Genomic DNA, 17,847 nt, shown 5'->3' with positions numbered 1-17,847 from the left:
TAACTATTGGCCCCCAATCGTCACAATCTTTTTACTGCCCTTTTTGATAAAAAATAAAAAATCGTGTACTCACCCAAGTCTTCTATCTTCTCGACACGTCCGGGCAGGAATGGGTGCGCGGCCGGGTGATGACATCATCACACGGCCGCGCAGCCTAGTTCATGGAGCGATGTGCGCCCGGCTTGAATTCCGGCCACATCCCTCCAGTAATAGTGCTCGAGCGTCCGGAAACGGCCGCATCGGGCACTATACAGGGACGGGCAGGAGCTTCCTGTCGAAGGCTGCGGGGTCCGGATCGAAGCGGGCCGCATGTGGCCCGCGGGCCGTAGTTTGGGGAACCCTGGTATATAGCAATAACGGTTTATCACTTAACCCCTTAACGACCTGGCCCTTTTTAGTTTTTTCACTCCTCACCTTCAAAAATCTATAACTTTTAAAATTTTTCCACGTTAAGAGCTCTGTGATGGCTTGTTTTCTGCGTAACAAAATTGTACTTCATAGTGATGGTATTTAATATTCCATGCCGTGTACTGGGAAGCAGGAAAAAAAATTCCAAATACAGTGAAAATAGTGTTGTGCTGTTTACTTGTGGGCTTGGATTTTACAGCTTTCACTGTGCGCCCAAAATTACATGTCTACTTTATTCATTGGCTCGGTGCGATCACGGGGATACCAAAATTGTATAGGTTTTATAATGTTTTCATACATTTACAAAAATTAAAACCTCCTGTACAAATTTTTTTATTTTGCCATCTTCTGGCGCTAATAACTTTTTCATACTTTGCTGTACAGAGCTGTGGGTGGTGTAATTTTTTGCGACTTTTGATGACGTTTTCATTGCTATAATTTTTAGGACTGTACGACCTTTTGATCACTTTTTATTGATTTTTTAAAATATTTTTCAAAATGGCACAAAAGTGCCATTTTTTTTACTTTGGGCGCTATTTTCCATTACGGGGTTAAACGCAGTGAAAAACCGTTATTATATTTTGATAGATCGGGCATTTTTGGAAACGGCGATACCGAATGTGTTTATGATTCTTACTGTTTATTAATATTTATATCAGTTCTAGGGAAAGGGGGGGATGATTTGAATTTTTAGGTTTTTTATTATAATTTTTTTAAAACTTTTTTTTAAATTTTTTTTCTATTTTTCAGACTCCCTGGGGTATTTTAACCCTAGGTTGTCTGATCGATCCTAACATATACTGCCATACTGCAGTATATGGGGATTTTCCTCTTCGCTCATTACAATGTGCAGATAGCACATCTTGGTGCTGATGTTATCCAAAAGGGTAGGCATGTGAATTGATAATGAAGGGTTTCTGACAGTCTGGAGAGCTATCCTCAGAAATCTGGGATCGGATGGTAGGATATGAATCCTGCAGGTCGATTAAGGTCATTAAACAATTTCTTTGTAGCAGGAGAAGAGATGACTGTATAGTCTCCATCCTGAACTTCTTTTTGGCAAGAAAGTTGTTTAGAAAGGTCAAGTCTATAATTAAACGCCACTTTGTGTGAGGCTTTGGGACCAAAAAATAGTCTCAAATAGAGGCTATGACCTTGATGGGAAAACAGGACTGGTTCCAGGGCTTTCTTGTTGAGAAATTCTTGACCCAGATTGAGAACCTTTAGATAATTTTTGTTGCCAAATTATCTGTCTGGAGGGAAGTTCTGAAACTCTAGAGAGTATCCTCTTTCTATTGTTGACACAACCCATGCATCAGAGGAAGTCTCTGACCATTTTGCTGAAAAAATGTTGATAATCTTCCTCCTATTGACAGGTCTTTTGGCCTGGTTTCAGAATTCCCCAGTTTTGGGTTTTGATTGCCTTTTCCCAAGGGCAGAGTGACATGGGTGAGGTCTGAATTTTCTATTTTGAAATTTGAGGACCTTTTCCCCCATACTTTGTTGTCATACTAGAATGTAACTCCATATCCTTCTGAACCTCCCTGAGATCGTTCTTCATTGGAGTCCAGCTGTGTTTTTATTAAGCATCGAACACAAGATAAAACAAAACAATGGAGGTTCTGTACAGAATTTTCAAATTTTGACACCAAAAGGTTTATTTAGCCCTAAAATTTGAAGGTTTGTGCAGAATAAAATGCAAAACAAATCTCAGAATTAGTTGTGAAGTTTCTCACAAGTCTGGCAATACGCCACATGTGGATGTAAACCACTTGATGGCCCCATAACAGAGCGCAGAAGGGAAGGAGCACCATCATGCTTTTGGAGGACAAATTTTGCTTAAATAAATTTCAGGCGCTGTGTGGCATTAGCTGAGCCTAGAACAAGAGAAACCCCTAGAAATTGACCCCATTTGAAAACTAAACCACTTAAGAAGTATAGTAACACTATTTTGGAGTGGCTATACCCCATTGATCACATTTTAGTAACTTTCTTTGCAAGATTGCAAATAAAAAAATATATACAGTATTTTTCAAACTATAAGGTGCACCATCAATTTTTGAGAAAATCTAAGGATTTTTTTTTTTTGGACCTTATAGTCTGAAAAATATGGTATTCTGATACAGATTTTTTAACTTTTATTTTTTGTTTTATACACCTTATAGCATAAATGTTATTTATGTTCTATGGGTCAGTACGATTATGACAATATCCCATTTGTAAAGCTTTTTTATGTTTGAATAACTTTGCTCAATAAAAACGCATTTGCAGAGAAAAATCACTTGTATTTTGCATCGCCAAAACATTCAGATTTATTTTGTTTCTTGAGCTGTATTAGGGCTTATTTTTGTGTGAAGAGGTGTAATTTTTATTGGAATTACTGTGCCATAAATGGGACTTTTTGGTCACTTTTTATTGCCTTTGTACAGTCTCCAAGTGGTAGCAATGTAAATGTCATGATGTCCCACAAAAAAATAACACCTTACAGAGCTCCATATGTGAAAGTATGAAAAAGTTATTAGCCTCAGAATATGACAAAATGATTTTTGTTTTTTTACAAGAGGATTTAATTTTTTTAAAACCTACATAAATTTGGTATCCCCATTTTCTCACTGCCCCAAAGAATAAAGGGGAGGTGTCATTTGGAGTGCACAGTGAAAGCCGTAAAAACAGAGCCCAGAATAAAATTGTGCATAAGAGTTTTATCTTCACTTCACTGCATTTAGAATTTTTTTCACAGCAGTACATGGCCTGAAGAATACTGCCACTTGGAAGTACAATTGGTTATGCAGAAACCAAGCCCTAATAAAACTATGTACATAGAATTTTTTTTTTTAAAAGTTATGTATTTTTAAAGAATGGGAGCAAAAAATGGAAATGTAAAATTGAAATTTGAAGGTAAGGGGTTTATATATTTGCAGTATCTTTGTACCTCATAATATTTTTTTCTTTATGACATGATTGTTTTATTGTTGATTACCTATTTATCGGACTACAAGACACACTTTTCAGCAAGAAAAATTCTTGCTGAAAAGTGCCTGCGTCTTATAGACCGAAGGTCAGGAGATCGTGTAATGGAGATCGTGTGAGGCGCTGACAGAGAACCTCCACACTGCTCTCTCCCTGGTGTCCCAATCTGGATATCACCTCCAGGACCTGTAGTTATGTCAGAAGTGTATGACTAATCACATGCATCCTATATCACTGAAGGTCCTCATGCTGCCAAGGACAGGGACATTCTGCGCTGGGACAGGGTAAGAAGAAGAGGAGGGGAGTGTTCTGTGTGTGTGTATTTGTAGAGTAGTTCCCAGTGTGTTCCTTATGTGTGGATAGCAGAGCTATGTGTGTGTTTATGTTTATAGTAGTGACCAGTTTGTTCCTTATGTGTATATGTATAGCAGTGCTGAATGTGTGTGTGTGTGTGTGTGTGTGTGTGTGTGTGTGTGTGTGTGTGTGTGTGTGTGTGTGTGTGTGTGTGTGTGTGTGTGTGTGTGTGTGTGTATAGCTGAGCTGTGTGTGTAAATCTATGGATGTAGTAGATTTGTGTGTGCTGCGCTTTTGTGCGACCAACAGGGATATTTTAGTTGGTGTAAAACATCTTTTTTGGAAGACTAAATCTGGGGTGTGTCTTCGAGTAAGGAGCGTCTTCTAGTCTGAAAAATACGGTAGTTTATTTAATGCCATGTTTTTTATTATTATTATAAAAATATACTAAGGGAATCTGACTCCAGCTTTCTTCCCACTAACAGCCCCATCTGGTAGGATATGAAATATCCTTTTTAGCATGTAAAAATATCCCGCTTTCTTTCATCCCTGGTGTATGTAAACTATCCAATGCTCAGATGTAAACTATACAAAATATACCAGTAAAGAATTGGCTAATGTTTGATTCCCCCTCCACAGTTTATTTGCAGAGGAAATTACGACCGACCATTGTGGGGCCCTAAAACCATGTTTTTATATACAAAATACAGTAAACACCAAATGCATGGGTCATGCTTATTTTATTTGGACTTTGTTGCTTGACATAGAAATTTACAGTAAAACATTGTGATCAATATCATGACTGTCACATGTGGTAATCTGACTGCAGTTCATTCGGTCTTTAGTCATATAAGTATTGTGCTCAAAGTTTTTTGTTTCTCCCTTAAAAACTAAACTGGATGTTCTCAAAAGCCATTTCTACTTTTTTTGTGTAAACAGTAAACTTATACTAAGCACCCAATAAAAAGCAAGTTGCAAATGTGCGGATTTACTGGAGGTCAAAGAAGACGCTCACAAAACAATGTGAAAATAGTAAAAGCCAGAAGTAAAAATACCAGGGGAGATGTATCAGTCTCCTCCAGAAAACTGGAGTAATTTGCACCCGAAATGCTGTTGGCCACGTTTATTGCAAGGTTTTAGACCATTTTAGGCAGTTTTCCAACTTGTCCGGTAAATAGCGTCAGAAAATTCTATATTGTGGCTCAGCAAATTAGACCAACTAATAGGAGGTGCATAGTAGGACTTACCAGTCTTATACTGCAGAAGATTACTTATCCAACATCAGACACAAAGATTAATGTGGTGCAGCAGAGAACTGTCTAGTTCTACTCTGAACTGGTCTAAACACCAACACATTAATACATCTCCCCCGATGCATGGCCTCCTGATGCAGAAGCCTTATTACAGAGGTATTTTCTCTGTGTGGTGCATAATACCGTGGTACACAAAGTGCCCAGGGATAGCCATTTCCATTTTGCACACAGAAAATACCCCAAAAGATCGAAGTAAAAGTCTCAATTTTCTCTCTTGACATCAGAATCTAGAGAACTGGTCTCCACTCTGCATTTCTAGGAGAAGAGTTCGTATTCACAAACAGCATATTGACCTCTTTATGTGGGACGATGAGTTGCCAGTAATCTAAAATATAGAATATGTTGCAGAAAGGTTCATCACCTGATAAACAAGCGTGTTAATTTATCGGGTGATCTTTTGCACATTAATTATTGAGGATGACTACTCTTAGGACAATATGATGTTTAAAGGGGCATTTACTCAAAAGGAAAAAAAAAAAAAGATTGGGCATGTGGGTCTTTTCTACTGAGTAAATGCCCCTTTAAACATCATATTGTCCTTCTCAATATACAGTATATATATTTGCATCATGTGTGTATACTTTCTGAAATTATACACAAGTTTAACATCTACAGACAACTGGAAAGGTGTACAAACTTATCAATAAGGTTCCTAACAAAAATGCATAATACACAATAAGTCTGCTACTCACATAATTAACCAGGGACTGGTAATAATACATTCTAGATTCAGATTGTAACAGACGAAAGTATAAATGACCTAGGTTCCAGAACCCCAGACAACTGCGATCTATAAATTACTGCCAATCCCTTCTTTTTACATAAGAAGTTAAGATTTTTTTTTTTTTATTATAAAATAAAAGATATGTGTAGTTGTTTGCAGCAGTAAAGAGTTTGATCTTTTCCCTTAATGTCCTGGAAGAAAACTGTAGAGAATAGACAGTAGTAAAATTGACTAGTAGAAATCGCTAGAGAATGACCTCGAGGGCCATCATAGAGCATAAGGATGAAGGGGCAATAGTGATTTTTCACATTTCTCCCCCCACAGGTTATTACATGCTCTGATCACCTACTGCAACATGACCCAATTCAAGTGGATGGAGCCAGCCACGGGTCATGTGATTTCTATCTGTCCATGAACAATCGCGCTGTCAGAACCTTACGATAGTGCTCATGGACAGATAGAGATCACACGACCCTCCATCTGCAGCCATTTTGTGGTCAGGAACCTCTGGCTGATGAGGTAAAAGTCAGGAGGATTCACTTTGCATATGAAGAAAGCAGAGTGGAACCTTTAACAGATGTATATTGGTAAATTTACATCCTGCACATTACAAAAAGACATGAGGTAAAGTGGCCAACTAATTTAAAATTAGGGAAGCCCAGGGAATGGACTATTGGATTTTCATAAGGTAATCCTGCAGTGGATCTAGCCACAATTTGGTTGGACCAGCTTTCAAACCTTTTCTATCCTTTTCATGAGCACAGTATCCTGACTATCAATCTAACTTGTGGCCAATAGCCAGAGAATGAACAGAACAGGTGAATGGAGAGAGACTCTGGATAGTCTAAAGGAGTTTTGGAAATGGCAGAGCCAGCTTGCTCCATATTACACCATATGACTATAGTTAATAAAGTCTGCTCCGTAGGTCCATATAGAATATCATTAAACACAAGTTATATGATCACTTCATTCATAACAATCAGGCACCCTCAGAAAGCCTTTGTAGGCAAGTCTCTCATTGATGCCGCCCTCTTTTATACCAGATGTACAATAATGAATACAACCAGATTACTGATTCACAGGATAAAATTGGTGAAAGAAATTTGCATTAAAATGCTCAACAATTATCGTAGTGAGGCAATAGAACTGTCCACACTAAGAGAAAATTGGAATATAAAGTATTAGGGGTATTGGGATGCCTCAGTTCTACATGCCAATATGTGTATAGGTGAAGGCCGGAAAATAAAATATTTTTCTCCAGAAAACTGTAATCCGTATTGAAGTGCAATAGTGTGAAATGAGCCAAGCTGGCAGTAATGCAAGTCTAATTCCCAGATCCAAAACAGAAAGCCAACCTCCTGTTCACATTGGGATCAGAAAAAGCTGGTCTTCAGTTTGATGGTAGGGGCACTCTGTATGGTAGGAGCCGGCTGTCGGGAGGCAGCCTTGGCTTTGCTCGCTTGGTTAGCTCGGATAGCAGTTTCTAGCCGGGCCTTCAGTTCTGGAGCGGCCCCCATTACAGTTTTAAAAGCATGAGGATAAAGAGGCCCAATACGCATCAAGTCCTGTAGTGCAAACTCATGAAGATCCTTTGATGACGGACATGCAGAGCTGAATGTGTTGACATCCAGCAAGTAAGATATCAAAGTAGGAACAAGTAGAGCAAGCAGCTGAACCCCTGGAAGAGAAAAATCAGATAGAAATTAGAAATTCTTCTAAGGCCCGCTTTTACATGGACCTGTGTGTTGGTCAGATTCCTCAAACCAAGCAAGATTCAATGGATGAGAACCATTGCATCATAGTGATATATGATGGAACGAGTTGGTCGGCCAAACAGCAGCGTTTACACAGAAGACAGAGTCCTGGCATCATAATTCTCTATGAAGCAAGGACTGCCAACCACTGGTTTTTGCTCTGTCCATGGGAGCTGACCAGTTTTGACAGTCTGAACACGTTGCTTGTGGCACAATACTGACAAATCATGCTATGAGGATGGCAGAAATGTAATCATTCCCTTCTCCCTATTTTGGTAAATGTATTAACTCGGCATCAGTTGTTTTGCTTGGTTCATTAGCTACTACAATATGGCAGATGCAAAGACACAGAGAAAGACAGGCTTAGCTAATCAACTGAGCCTGATGGTAAAAATGATGGAGGCTGACCACACAAAGTAAGGTCTGAAAGCTCTGTACCAGTTTTCTGTTTTTTTAAAAATCTCAGATGCAAAATCTCAGATGCAGAGTCCATTGCATATATTTATTAAAACTTACTATATCCTCCAATTTTCACTACGGCAACTAGACCTAACAATCGCTAATTCTATAGGAGGGTTTCTTTGCAGCAGTCATCTTGTTTACATCATGGACAAGATGACAATAGAACAGAACACATATTAAAAAAATATGACATCACAGATTAGGGGAAACCTACCATCACGGATCTACCCAATAAGGTAGGTTTTATGGCAGGTTCCTTTGCTAGGAACAAGTCCTATACTTTTAATTTGAAAATCTTGAGTGGCCGATATTGTGGTAAAAAGTTTATCTTGTGTATATGCAAATTACATGTCAAGGCTACTGAGGTGTGGAGTCTACACAATCTACTACATTTCATTATGTGCTTTCAATATGCAAAAAAAAAAGAAAATTCGTGGCACATTCCCTTAAAGAAAATGGAATGTCTCCATTTGTCACAAAACGTAAAGGGTTAACTCACTGTTTTTCTCTTCTCCCAAAGCAACCAGTCTTTCCAGAACTTTTATCCCTTCCTGAACAGCCAGCAGCTCAGAACTGTTGTTTGGTCTTTTCTTTTCAACTGCTTTGAGATTCTCAACCATGATGGGTGCCAGTGCATGAATATACGGAGTGGAAATAGCACGATTGGAGTGCTGAAATACTGACAACAGGAGCTGATAACCCTTAGCTTGTACCTGTGAACAAAGTCAATAACTTACTATGGTTTCAATTTCTTTAGCCATATGTTAACATTTTCCAGGTGATAAGGCAATAAAGGTGGTGTGCAGTAAGCTTACTAGTGAGAAAACTCCTTACAACTTCATATATATCAAAAACATGTACTAATTCATGTTATACAATAAAATAATGTATGTTCATTCCACTTACCCAAGGGTCACTGGATGTAATGGCAGCTTTAAACTTGTTTATACACCCAGTCTGTAATGACTGCACCCCAATAATCTCTGTGCTTGCAGACAATAGGAAAAGGACAATAGCTGTCAGTATGCTGACTTCATCGGGGGTATGTTTGGAGTCACCTGGAATGCAAAAAACATCAATGTCCAACTTAGAAAGAAAGTTAAAAGATAAACAAAAAGAAGAATGGAAGTCAAAGCCACGAATTCTGCAAACTAAGGACTTGAGAATTACTATATATCAGACTCTAAAACTATGACAAAGTCACACTGATCTGTGGATTTTCACCACTGTGACTCCTTTTTCTTACCAGTCTGTGGATACTCCAGCACAGATGCTAAAGTGCTACGGATCAGATCAGTCCACTTCTTCTGAGTCTTTTCCGTCTTGGCCAGCGAGGAGGTGATAATAGTTTTTATGGCTTGCAAGCAAGAACTAACCGGTATCGGCGTCTGATTATCTGAAGACTTGATTGCTGTCTCCTTCAAGACTTTAGTGACCAAGTAGAGAATGGTGGGAAGTATTGTCATACAGCCTGCAAAGAACAAAGCACTTTATTAAAATGTAGTTATTTAAGTCCATCAAATGGCTTCTCCAGTATTCTATATTGGTGGTCTCTCCTCAGGATAACATATCAACATCTAATCAATTGTAGTAGCTGGTCACACAGCTGCCGATTCAGCTCCTGTGTCCTAGGAGGGAGCCTGTCACTGGGTCATTACTCAGAGAATAAAGCATCCTTTTTTCACTCACACTCTGTGTTGTGCCAGCCCCTTACAGCTCATTGGTGTGGGGACCATGTATTAGCCACCGATCAATTAGATATTGAAGACCTAAAGAAAGTCTATAAAATACTATTTTGCTCATATATACCATCCAGTAAGGTGTTCAGGAGGAGCAGTAGCTAAAATTGAGTAAGTGTCCCTGGTTTATCATGCTTCATTTTGATGGTAGATTTCCTTTAAAGGAAACCTACCACTGCTGATGGTAGGTATTAGATGTAAACACCGGGCACCAGCTCAGGGTGAGCTGGTGCCGGAGCTTACCTTTGCTAGTGTTTTAAACCGCTATATTGCGGTTTAAACACATTTTGATTTACAGCCCCGATGTTAGCTTCGGCGCTGCGCGCGCCTCCATAGGAAGTGCCGGAGGCCTCACGCGCGCACGGCCGCGCGCAGCGCCGAAGCTACCTCGGGGCTGTAAATCAAAATGTGTTTAAACCGCGATATAGCAGTTTAAAACACTAGCAAAAGTAAGCTCCGGCACCAGCTCACCCTGAGCTGGTGCCCGGTGTTTACATTTAATACCTACCATCAGCAGTGGTAGGTTTCCTTTAAACAGTCAGGAGGAAGACATCCAACATTTCAGAGCTTTCACCCCGACAAAATATACCGGAGGATGCTGATGGGACACCTTCATTTACATTAAATGATTATTGTGATCAGGTTTAGCATTTAACCCTTATCTAATGTGTTTGGCCTTTTTAAGGATCCTGTGGAAGACCTAATCATTGCGTCACGTACAAGATTATTTTGGATATTAGAAGAGATACCTGATGGGGAGCACAAAACAGGGAGATCAGCCAGAATAGTCACGGTTGATGCCACCAGACGTGTGCTTTCTTCTGACAGCTGCTGCTGTCTGCTGATGATGTGACTTGGAGAGTCTGACACCTTAGAGCTGAGCTGCGGCATGTGTCGTACCAGGATGAACATTAGCAGCTCCATAGCGGCAAACACAAGAGACTTTCCAGGGATCAAGCCACCATTTTCTTCACCTTCACCCAAAAGCATCTGTGTTTCCTTTTCACTTGTGTCATCTTTGCCTGCAGGAAATTAGCAAGAAATAAAGAGCAGAACTGTTTTTAAAACTAAAATTGAATAGATATTAGTAACCGGCCTTACTCTGAGCATTTCTTTGTTCTTGTAACTTGTCTTGTGCTGCTCGCACAATTTGCTGCACTACACTAGTGACCAGCAACTGAACACACGTTGGGTTACAGGTCAGAAGTAAGCGATGCAGGACATTCAGAAGTTCCACTCCAATCACCTTGAATAGAAGACACAAATAGAAGTAATGCTTAAAGCAGTATAAATAGACTTGGCAAACTGTTGAATGACATAACCCTTTTTGTTTTTCTAATCCATCCACCTGTTCAAAAGATAATTTATATATAAACCAATCCCATTAATGCCAAGGCGATGGTAGGTTTTTATTTTCATATAAACTGAGGGTTACTGCTCCCATTGGCTAGTATGAACCAATTCACATATAATCTTCCCAAAGAAGCTTTGTATGAATGAGGAAATCCACCAGGGCCTAAGACCATCAGAAGATCGAGTTGCATGTCACATGTATTTTCCAGGGGATTTCACAAGCAACCCACTCATTGGATGAAACAGATCCTGTGACTCCCCAGAACTAATGGTTGGGTGCAGGACAAAAAGTACTTGAAAACAAAAGTACTTGAACAATGCAGGAACTGGGGGCTTGATGAATTCTGCTATTTAGCATATTGCACCTGATCACAGAGCCTCTAACTCTAATATCTCTAGACATGTGTGATGAGCAGCTGCACTTTATCAATGTAGAAAAATATATCACTAGACAGGTTGACGTTCAGCCGGATGAATCCATGTTGCCTTCTTCAGATCAGTGACGTTCCAGCATGTGATCGATGAGGAAGGAGAATGGATGTGGAAGTGACTGATATGTACCTGGTCTTCAGCTATGTGACTTCTGGCAAAAGAAGATTCCAGGAGAATATGCAGCGCCTGAAGACAAGCGGTGACGTGTTCGACAGGTTCCTCAGGGCGAGGTGCACAAAAGAACTGAATGCTAATACCTGATGACATATAAAGGATGGAATAATGTTTTTGGTAAACTATTGTTCAATAATACTTCATAGGAACAACATGTCTAATTACATTTCACTCACCTAAAATCAGATGCATTCGATCTTTGTTAAGCTCCATAAGTGACTTGGGGCTAGGAGGTGTTCCTGGTGGCTGGTTAGTGTAACGTTTCTGTGAACCCATCATCTCATCTGTATTTTCTGAACTATTAAAGCCAGTAGAGTTGAGCCAGAGCGCCACAGCATGTAGAATTGGTGCCCAGGAGTTGCGATAGTGAAGCCTTGCTGTATCAATTGTTTCAGGGGTGTAAAATGCTCCTCCTATTTAGAGCCACAAAAAAAAAAATTTGAAACAGAAGATAAAGTGTTAGAATAGATCAATAACCTCAACAATAAAGTGAAGAAGAGGGAGACAAAAACAGAGATTATAGGATGATAAAGTAATGAGAATATACAACTGGTTGTAAATTTAAGAAACCATATCTTGTCATTTCAGTTACAATCTCCTTCACTTGATGAGGGGGCATCAGTGACTGTCCATGAAACGTTTAAATAAAATTCCACCCTATTCTTTGAAGTTTGGTGCGTTTTCCCCCATAATCCCAAATACTAAATGTTAAAGATCTAGGAGAATTGCGATTGCAACTGTTCTTGGATGTGGATGCAACCTCTACATCTTTATACCACATAACAGGTATACAATTAAACACTTACCATCAGGTGGAAGTTGGCTGGCAAACTCTGGTGGCAAAGTGAGTAAAGCATAGTCTTTCAACACTGCCAGCCACAACCGGCTAAGCGCTGGCAAAGCCGATTCCACCAATGATATCAGGCTATCTGGAGGAAGCTCATCTACAGTGCCATAATCATCATCATCTTCATCATTTGTCTTCAAGGATTTTCTGGGCTTATTGTCAGCTTCATTTTTAATAGTCATGGCCACAACATAAACCTATGATTTATGGTTAAAAGGATATAATGATTATCTCTGCAAAATGTAAATGAACATCTTCTCTGCATGATGCCGCTTGTAAATCACTGATAACAGCCAATGTGTTCCCATCACACAGAAAGTACATTACCCTACATAGTCATCAATAATAATTTCCAGAAAAAAAAAACACATCAACAAAAAGGTGACATTTTGTACAAGGCACAAACACCCTAGGTCATGATCATGCTAAGTAGTAAGTGAACACATAGCTCCAGATGAAGGATAATAAAGGCAATCCCACCTCTGCCCAGGCTTTCAGTACAGCCAGCTTCTCCATAGTTATGGCGCTTTCACGGTACAGCTGACTGGATGCCCCTTTGCCAGCCTGTGCTTTATCCAGCGAGGAAACTAATAGGTTGTGCACTCGGCGGAGATCATTCAAGTCGCTGACTACCTTACTCCCTATCCAGGCACTGCACACCTAACAAAGAAAGCATCAAATGAAAAGCTACATTTCCAAAATACCTTTTTTTTTTTTTTTTTTTTTGTACAGATTCAAACACAAATCATCTGTATACCTGGCATGCTTTCGCAACAATATCAGAGGGAGTGTCTTGTGAAAAAGCTGGTCGTAAAGCAGCGCCCACCTAAAAATAAAACAATCACAATTAAAGATACTGCACTGCATATTCTATAAAAGGTTACCCTTTGAAACTGGGTATTTTTCTTATTGTTGAATATCTATATGAAAATGCTCTTCTTCTATGCCCAGGGAATATCTATTAAACTAACAACTGGGTCTTACTAGCAGAGGACACTCTCCCACTGTCCAATCACAGCTAACAGTGCCAGAAAAAGGCAAGGGTAACACCTAGTTTATTTATATAGATTTCTATAATCAATAACAGCGGAAGAGTAAAGTACTCTCAAAACAGACCAATTCCTCTTACATTGGCCTGATACTGTTCCAAAATTACATGTCCTGGAAACTCGGGCTCTGGAACTGCAGCAAACTTTTTAATGATATCCTCCAGGGCCTGTAAACCAGCCATCCGCAGCTGATTGCTATGATCTGTGGCAGCCATGAAAGCCATCCGAATCAGGTCAGAAAGATGCAACACCAAACAGTCACCTAGGAAAAAGAGCAAAAAACTAAAGTTTTTATATAAAGGCTTCATAAATACAGGGGTACATTGAGCCTTAATCAATAGACAATGGCTAGAGAGGATTGTTGAGTCTCATGTGTCAACCTCAACTTGCCAAAGACCTAATTGCATATACAAAACACATTAAAGGGAAGAGCGCCATCATGCATCAATTTAAAATTAAAGAAACCTCCCATGTCCCCTGTCATTTTCCCCCTCAGGACATCATAAATGTCTTCCCCACTCCTCACTGGCCACTCATTTGTTGGAAAAAGCCAGTTTCACCATAAAAACTCTTTGGTTATGTGTACACTATTCTCTATGGGGACATGGGGGAGCCAGAAAAAGGCCTCCTGATGATAGGTTTCATTTAATATAAAGTAAACCAACCCAAAGCATTTTAAAGCTACAACTTCATTTTGCATTTACTAAACATTGCACCTCAAAAAATTTTAAAAAAACAAAACATACTTTTGGGATTTTTCATCTTCAAGGTGCGAGCGGCAGCCAGATCAAAATGTGGTAAGTTAGCATTTTCACAAAGTGTGATAATTCGACAAAGACAATCTGCCGCAAATACACGTGTGGCCCATCGAGGAGCAACAAATGGTTTGGATTTGTCGTCTTCTCCCAGTGTGGTGAACATGGTGTCGTCATCCATTTCATCCTTCTTTTCAGACTCTTCATCCCTTATTCCTGCTACCAGACTGGCAGTGCCCACATCTGGAATGAGAAATTCCATTGATACTCACTAACTAGGACATATACCCAAGACTAAACCTTATAAACAGATCCAATAACTGTAAAAACAAGACGCTGACTGTGAGCAATAATCAACATATAAATTACAGGATTATTTCACAGTAAACAGATCCATACCGCTAGTGGCTGCCAATACATCTTTACACAACTGCAACCAATGTGACAACTTGTCCACTGCCAGAGATGACAGCATGTGACCCAATGTGTCGTGAATGTCTGAGCACAGTTTGCGGTCTGTTTCCCGGTCCAGCATTCCAAACAGAACTCCTTCCAAACCTGTGTCTGTTATGTTTATATCTGCAGGGAAAAACAGGATCACTGTAATTATCTCCAAACAAATGAAAGAATCATGGATTTTAGATCATATAGGAACAAAACAAACTGCCTGTCTCTATGGTTTCAACACATAACCCAGTAGCATTGCTGTGGACATCCAAGGCCAATACTTCATATTTGTAAACTGAACACAATTTTGGATGTGCCAAAACTATATTTATTAAGTTTATTATTATTAAATTGATTAAGTTTACATTTACCTGGGAATTAGGTATGATACTAGATTAGGGATTAATGTCTGATGCCTGGGAATTCAACCGCTAGAGCAACAATTCATTAGAAAAACAGGGATCCACAAGTGCCTCCCAGTGTCTGAGTGAATAAAGTTGTGGGTGAGGATCATCATTTCTTGTATAGGACTGCCCGGTATCACAACTAGGGAAGTCCTTCCAACAGTAGAGTACCATATATACTCTTCTATAACCCGAGTTTTTCAGCACAAAAAATTTCTTATACACGAGTCATATTATATACACGTCAGCTTATATATTCTTTGGGGGGGAGCTGTGACCAATGCATTTCCCACCCTAGGCTTATACTCGAGTCACTAGGTTTTCCCAGTTTTTGGTGGTAAAATTAGGGGCCTCGGCTTATACTCAGGTATATAGGTGTTAACTGAGTACTAATACTCTATTCCTAATGGCCGATTGCAGATGCCTTTATAGTCATCACTAGGTGACCAGCGATGAGACATTTGTCTGATATCATTAGTGGAAAAACTTTGTTAAGTAAAACAGACAGTATGAGGAGTCTGCAGTATTATGATCAGAGTCTACTTACTGATGCCACTGCTTTCCTTGTCCCCTGCATTCTTCGCAAGGTTCATAGCATATTCACATACTTCTGCCGCTTCTCTCTGGGCCAGCTGCCGGAGACAAGCTACAGCCGCACGTCTTAGCAGCAGATGGGAACTGCCCAGGTGGACCTGAAACACAAAGGACTACTAGTCAAGCCATTGAAAAAATGTTTTAAATGGCACGCATTGTATTTGATGGAGAAAAATCAAGCATAAAAAGTTTTAAAGAAACACTAAGTTTGTACATTGTCTATAACCAGCAAATGACCTCATTATATAGTGGAATCTATGAGAAAGAACGTGAGCTGCGGCGACATTATTTGTAATCCTGTGGCAAACAAGTCTACTGATGGCTTTCATGCTGCTAGTTTAAAGGGAACCAGTCATCAGAAATTGGTCTATTAAATAATTACCGGTATGTTCTCTAGCAGCTTTCTACGTTCCAGATCATGTTTCTTCTATGGCCCAGCTTGCTTCCATCATTCACAAAATCAACTTTGAAGCGAGATGTAATTGGTTGTATAAAGTCAAGAAGCTGGAGAGTTTAACTCAGAAGTCAAGCTCTCCCTGCCTTAAAACACCTCTTCCCATGTGATTGTCAGTGTGATTTACATCAATGATGCCATTTATGGTTACACATTTTACAATGAGACAATTTTTATACGATTGTGGCCCTTCTTTAATAAGGCTTCTTTCACACTGCCGTTGTGTGACATATATCGGGCAGCAATGGCGCCAAATCCGGCAGCAATAGATTATGCTTTTTCTTTTCCCGTTTTTACTGGCGCCATTACTTGCTATGGAGAGGGGAGGCGTAAGTGGCGCTCACCCCTACTCCTCTCCATCATGTGCTACGGCCGGGTGCACATACGGCTGTAAGAAAGCAGCCCAAATTGTATTACTGCTGGCCAGTTTGCCTTTTTGGACATCTCTCTCTTTCAAAATATTTGACATTTTATGTGTAAAATGTGTAACCACATCAAAATACATTTTGCAAATACTATTTGTTAGTGTGTAACAAATAGTTTTGAATCAACACAGTTATAGTTTTCCAACCCCAGGGTTTTGATATTTGTTCCGTTCCATACAGCAATATTATTGATCTGTTTATCATAGTTGTCATTAATTGTTTAGAATGTAGCAACATGCTGGGTTTCAAATATGAATGTTATACATGTTAATATATGTAGTAGACTTACACATAGGCAAGGGACCAGGCTTGACAGATTGACATGGCGAGGGGCAAACATGTGAAGCTGCTGAAGACATGAGATGGCAGCAGCCTGGACCAGTGAGTCTGAGTGATCCTGCATGATAGCACAGCCTACTAGACATGAAGAACGGATAGTAGATATAGTGGGCCCATTTCCTGTAAAGTAATATAGTGTATTATTATACCCCTGTACAGATAAGACACTACACATAAGATGTGGTGAATAGAGTACCATTCTCATGTTTTAGTTCTAGGAAAAAAAGCTAGAATCTGAAGGTCCACAGTTAACCTCCTTCCAGTGGGATTCACTCACCTTGCAGCTCTGGACCCACTGTTGTTATGATAGCCCCCAAACATCGACCTAGACACTGATGCACTTCTGTGTGTGATGGAGGGACAGTCAGCAACAATGTAAGCACTAAGGAAAGTGTTGGTTCCACATAACCACGGTACATTGGGCCACTTGAATCCACAATGAGTGCAAGGGAATGGAGAGACCAAGTCTATGGGGAAATTAAAAAATAAATGCTCCGAATTCATGATCTTTAGCTCTTCATTCTTAAACACGTGAACATAATATATTCTCACCTGAACTTCTGGCGATGTGCCATCTTGAGCAAGTGCCAGGAGAATACTGACGCTGGTCTTAAGGTGCTGCCCTGAACCAATACCTCCAACATAACGGTGCAAGCAGCCAAGTGCAAGAGAGTGGCCTGTTCTGGAAACAACATCCCGAGCCGACTTCAGCCTAGATTGGCAACACAGAATATTAATAATTAGACTTTATATAACAGAGCAAAACAAAGCCAAAATAAAATAGAAATAAAATACAAAAATGTTACACAGTGTTCTTGGGACAATAGAGACAAAAAACCATGATGTATGTAATGTACTTTCTCCCCTTTAGAAAATGAAGGACAATGGACAGTACCAATATTTTATTGTG

General features: G+C 39.7%; 1 protein-coding gene across 2 annotated transcripts in view; it reads right to left on the bottom strand.

The window, feature by feature from the left end:
• Positions 1–5,491: 5,491 nt before the first annotated feature.
• HEATR5B (HEAT repeat containing 5B) overlaps positions 5,492–17,847 on the bottom strand; it is a 32,799-nt gene continuing 20,443 nt past the window's right edge. For both annotated transcript variants that reach the window (XM_072140818.1, XM_072140819.1), the window contains exons 19-36: positions 17,490–17,649; positions 17,215–17,404; positions 16,888–17,057; positions 15,673–15,817; positions 14,674–14,853; positions 14,266–14,517; positions 13,600–13,781; positions 13,228–13,296; positions 12,951–13,130; positions 12,430–12,667; positions 11,800–12,036; positions 11,579–11,706; positions 10,766–10,910; positions 10,414–10,686; positions 9,172–9,396; positions 8,832–8,983; positions 8,425–8,638; positions 5,492–7,387 (exon numbers count right to left, since the gene is read on the bottom strand). In XM_072140818.1, the coding sequence (XP_071996919.1) occupies positions 7,083–7,387; positions 8,425–8,638; positions 8,832–8,983; positions 9,172–9,396; positions 10,414–10,686; positions 10,766–10,910; positions 11,579–11,706; positions 11,800–12,036; positions 12,430–12,667; positions 12,951–13,130; positions 13,228–13,296; positions 13,600–13,781; positions 14,266–14,517; positions 14,674–14,853; positions 15,673–15,817; positions 16,888–17,057; positions 17,215–17,404; positions 17,490–17,649 (3,445 nt within the window). In that variant the 3' untranslated portion in view covers positions 5,492–7,082. The remainder of the gene's footprint in view (positions 7,388–8,424; positions 8,639–8,831; positions 8,984–9,171; positions 9,397–10,413; positions 10,687–10,765; positions 10,911–11,578; positions 11,707–11,799; positions 12,037–12,429; positions 12,668–12,950; positions 13,131–13,227; positions 13,297–13,599; positions 13,782–14,265; positions 14,518–14,673; positions 14,854–15,672; positions 15,818–16,887; positions 17,058–17,214; positions 17,405–17,489; positions 17,650–17,847) is intronic.

The sequence above is a fragment of the Engystomops pustulosus genome, chromosome 3 (assembly GCF_040894005.1).
Source record: "Engystomops pustulosus chromosome 3, aEngPut4.maternal, whole genome shotgun sequence".
NCBI classification, from domain to species: Eukaryota; Metazoa; Chordata; class Amphibia; order Anura; family Leptodactylidae; genus Engystomops; species Engystomops pustulosus.
Note: the sequence above shows the minus strand (reverse complement) of the source record. Positions and strands in the feature narration are given on the sequence as shown.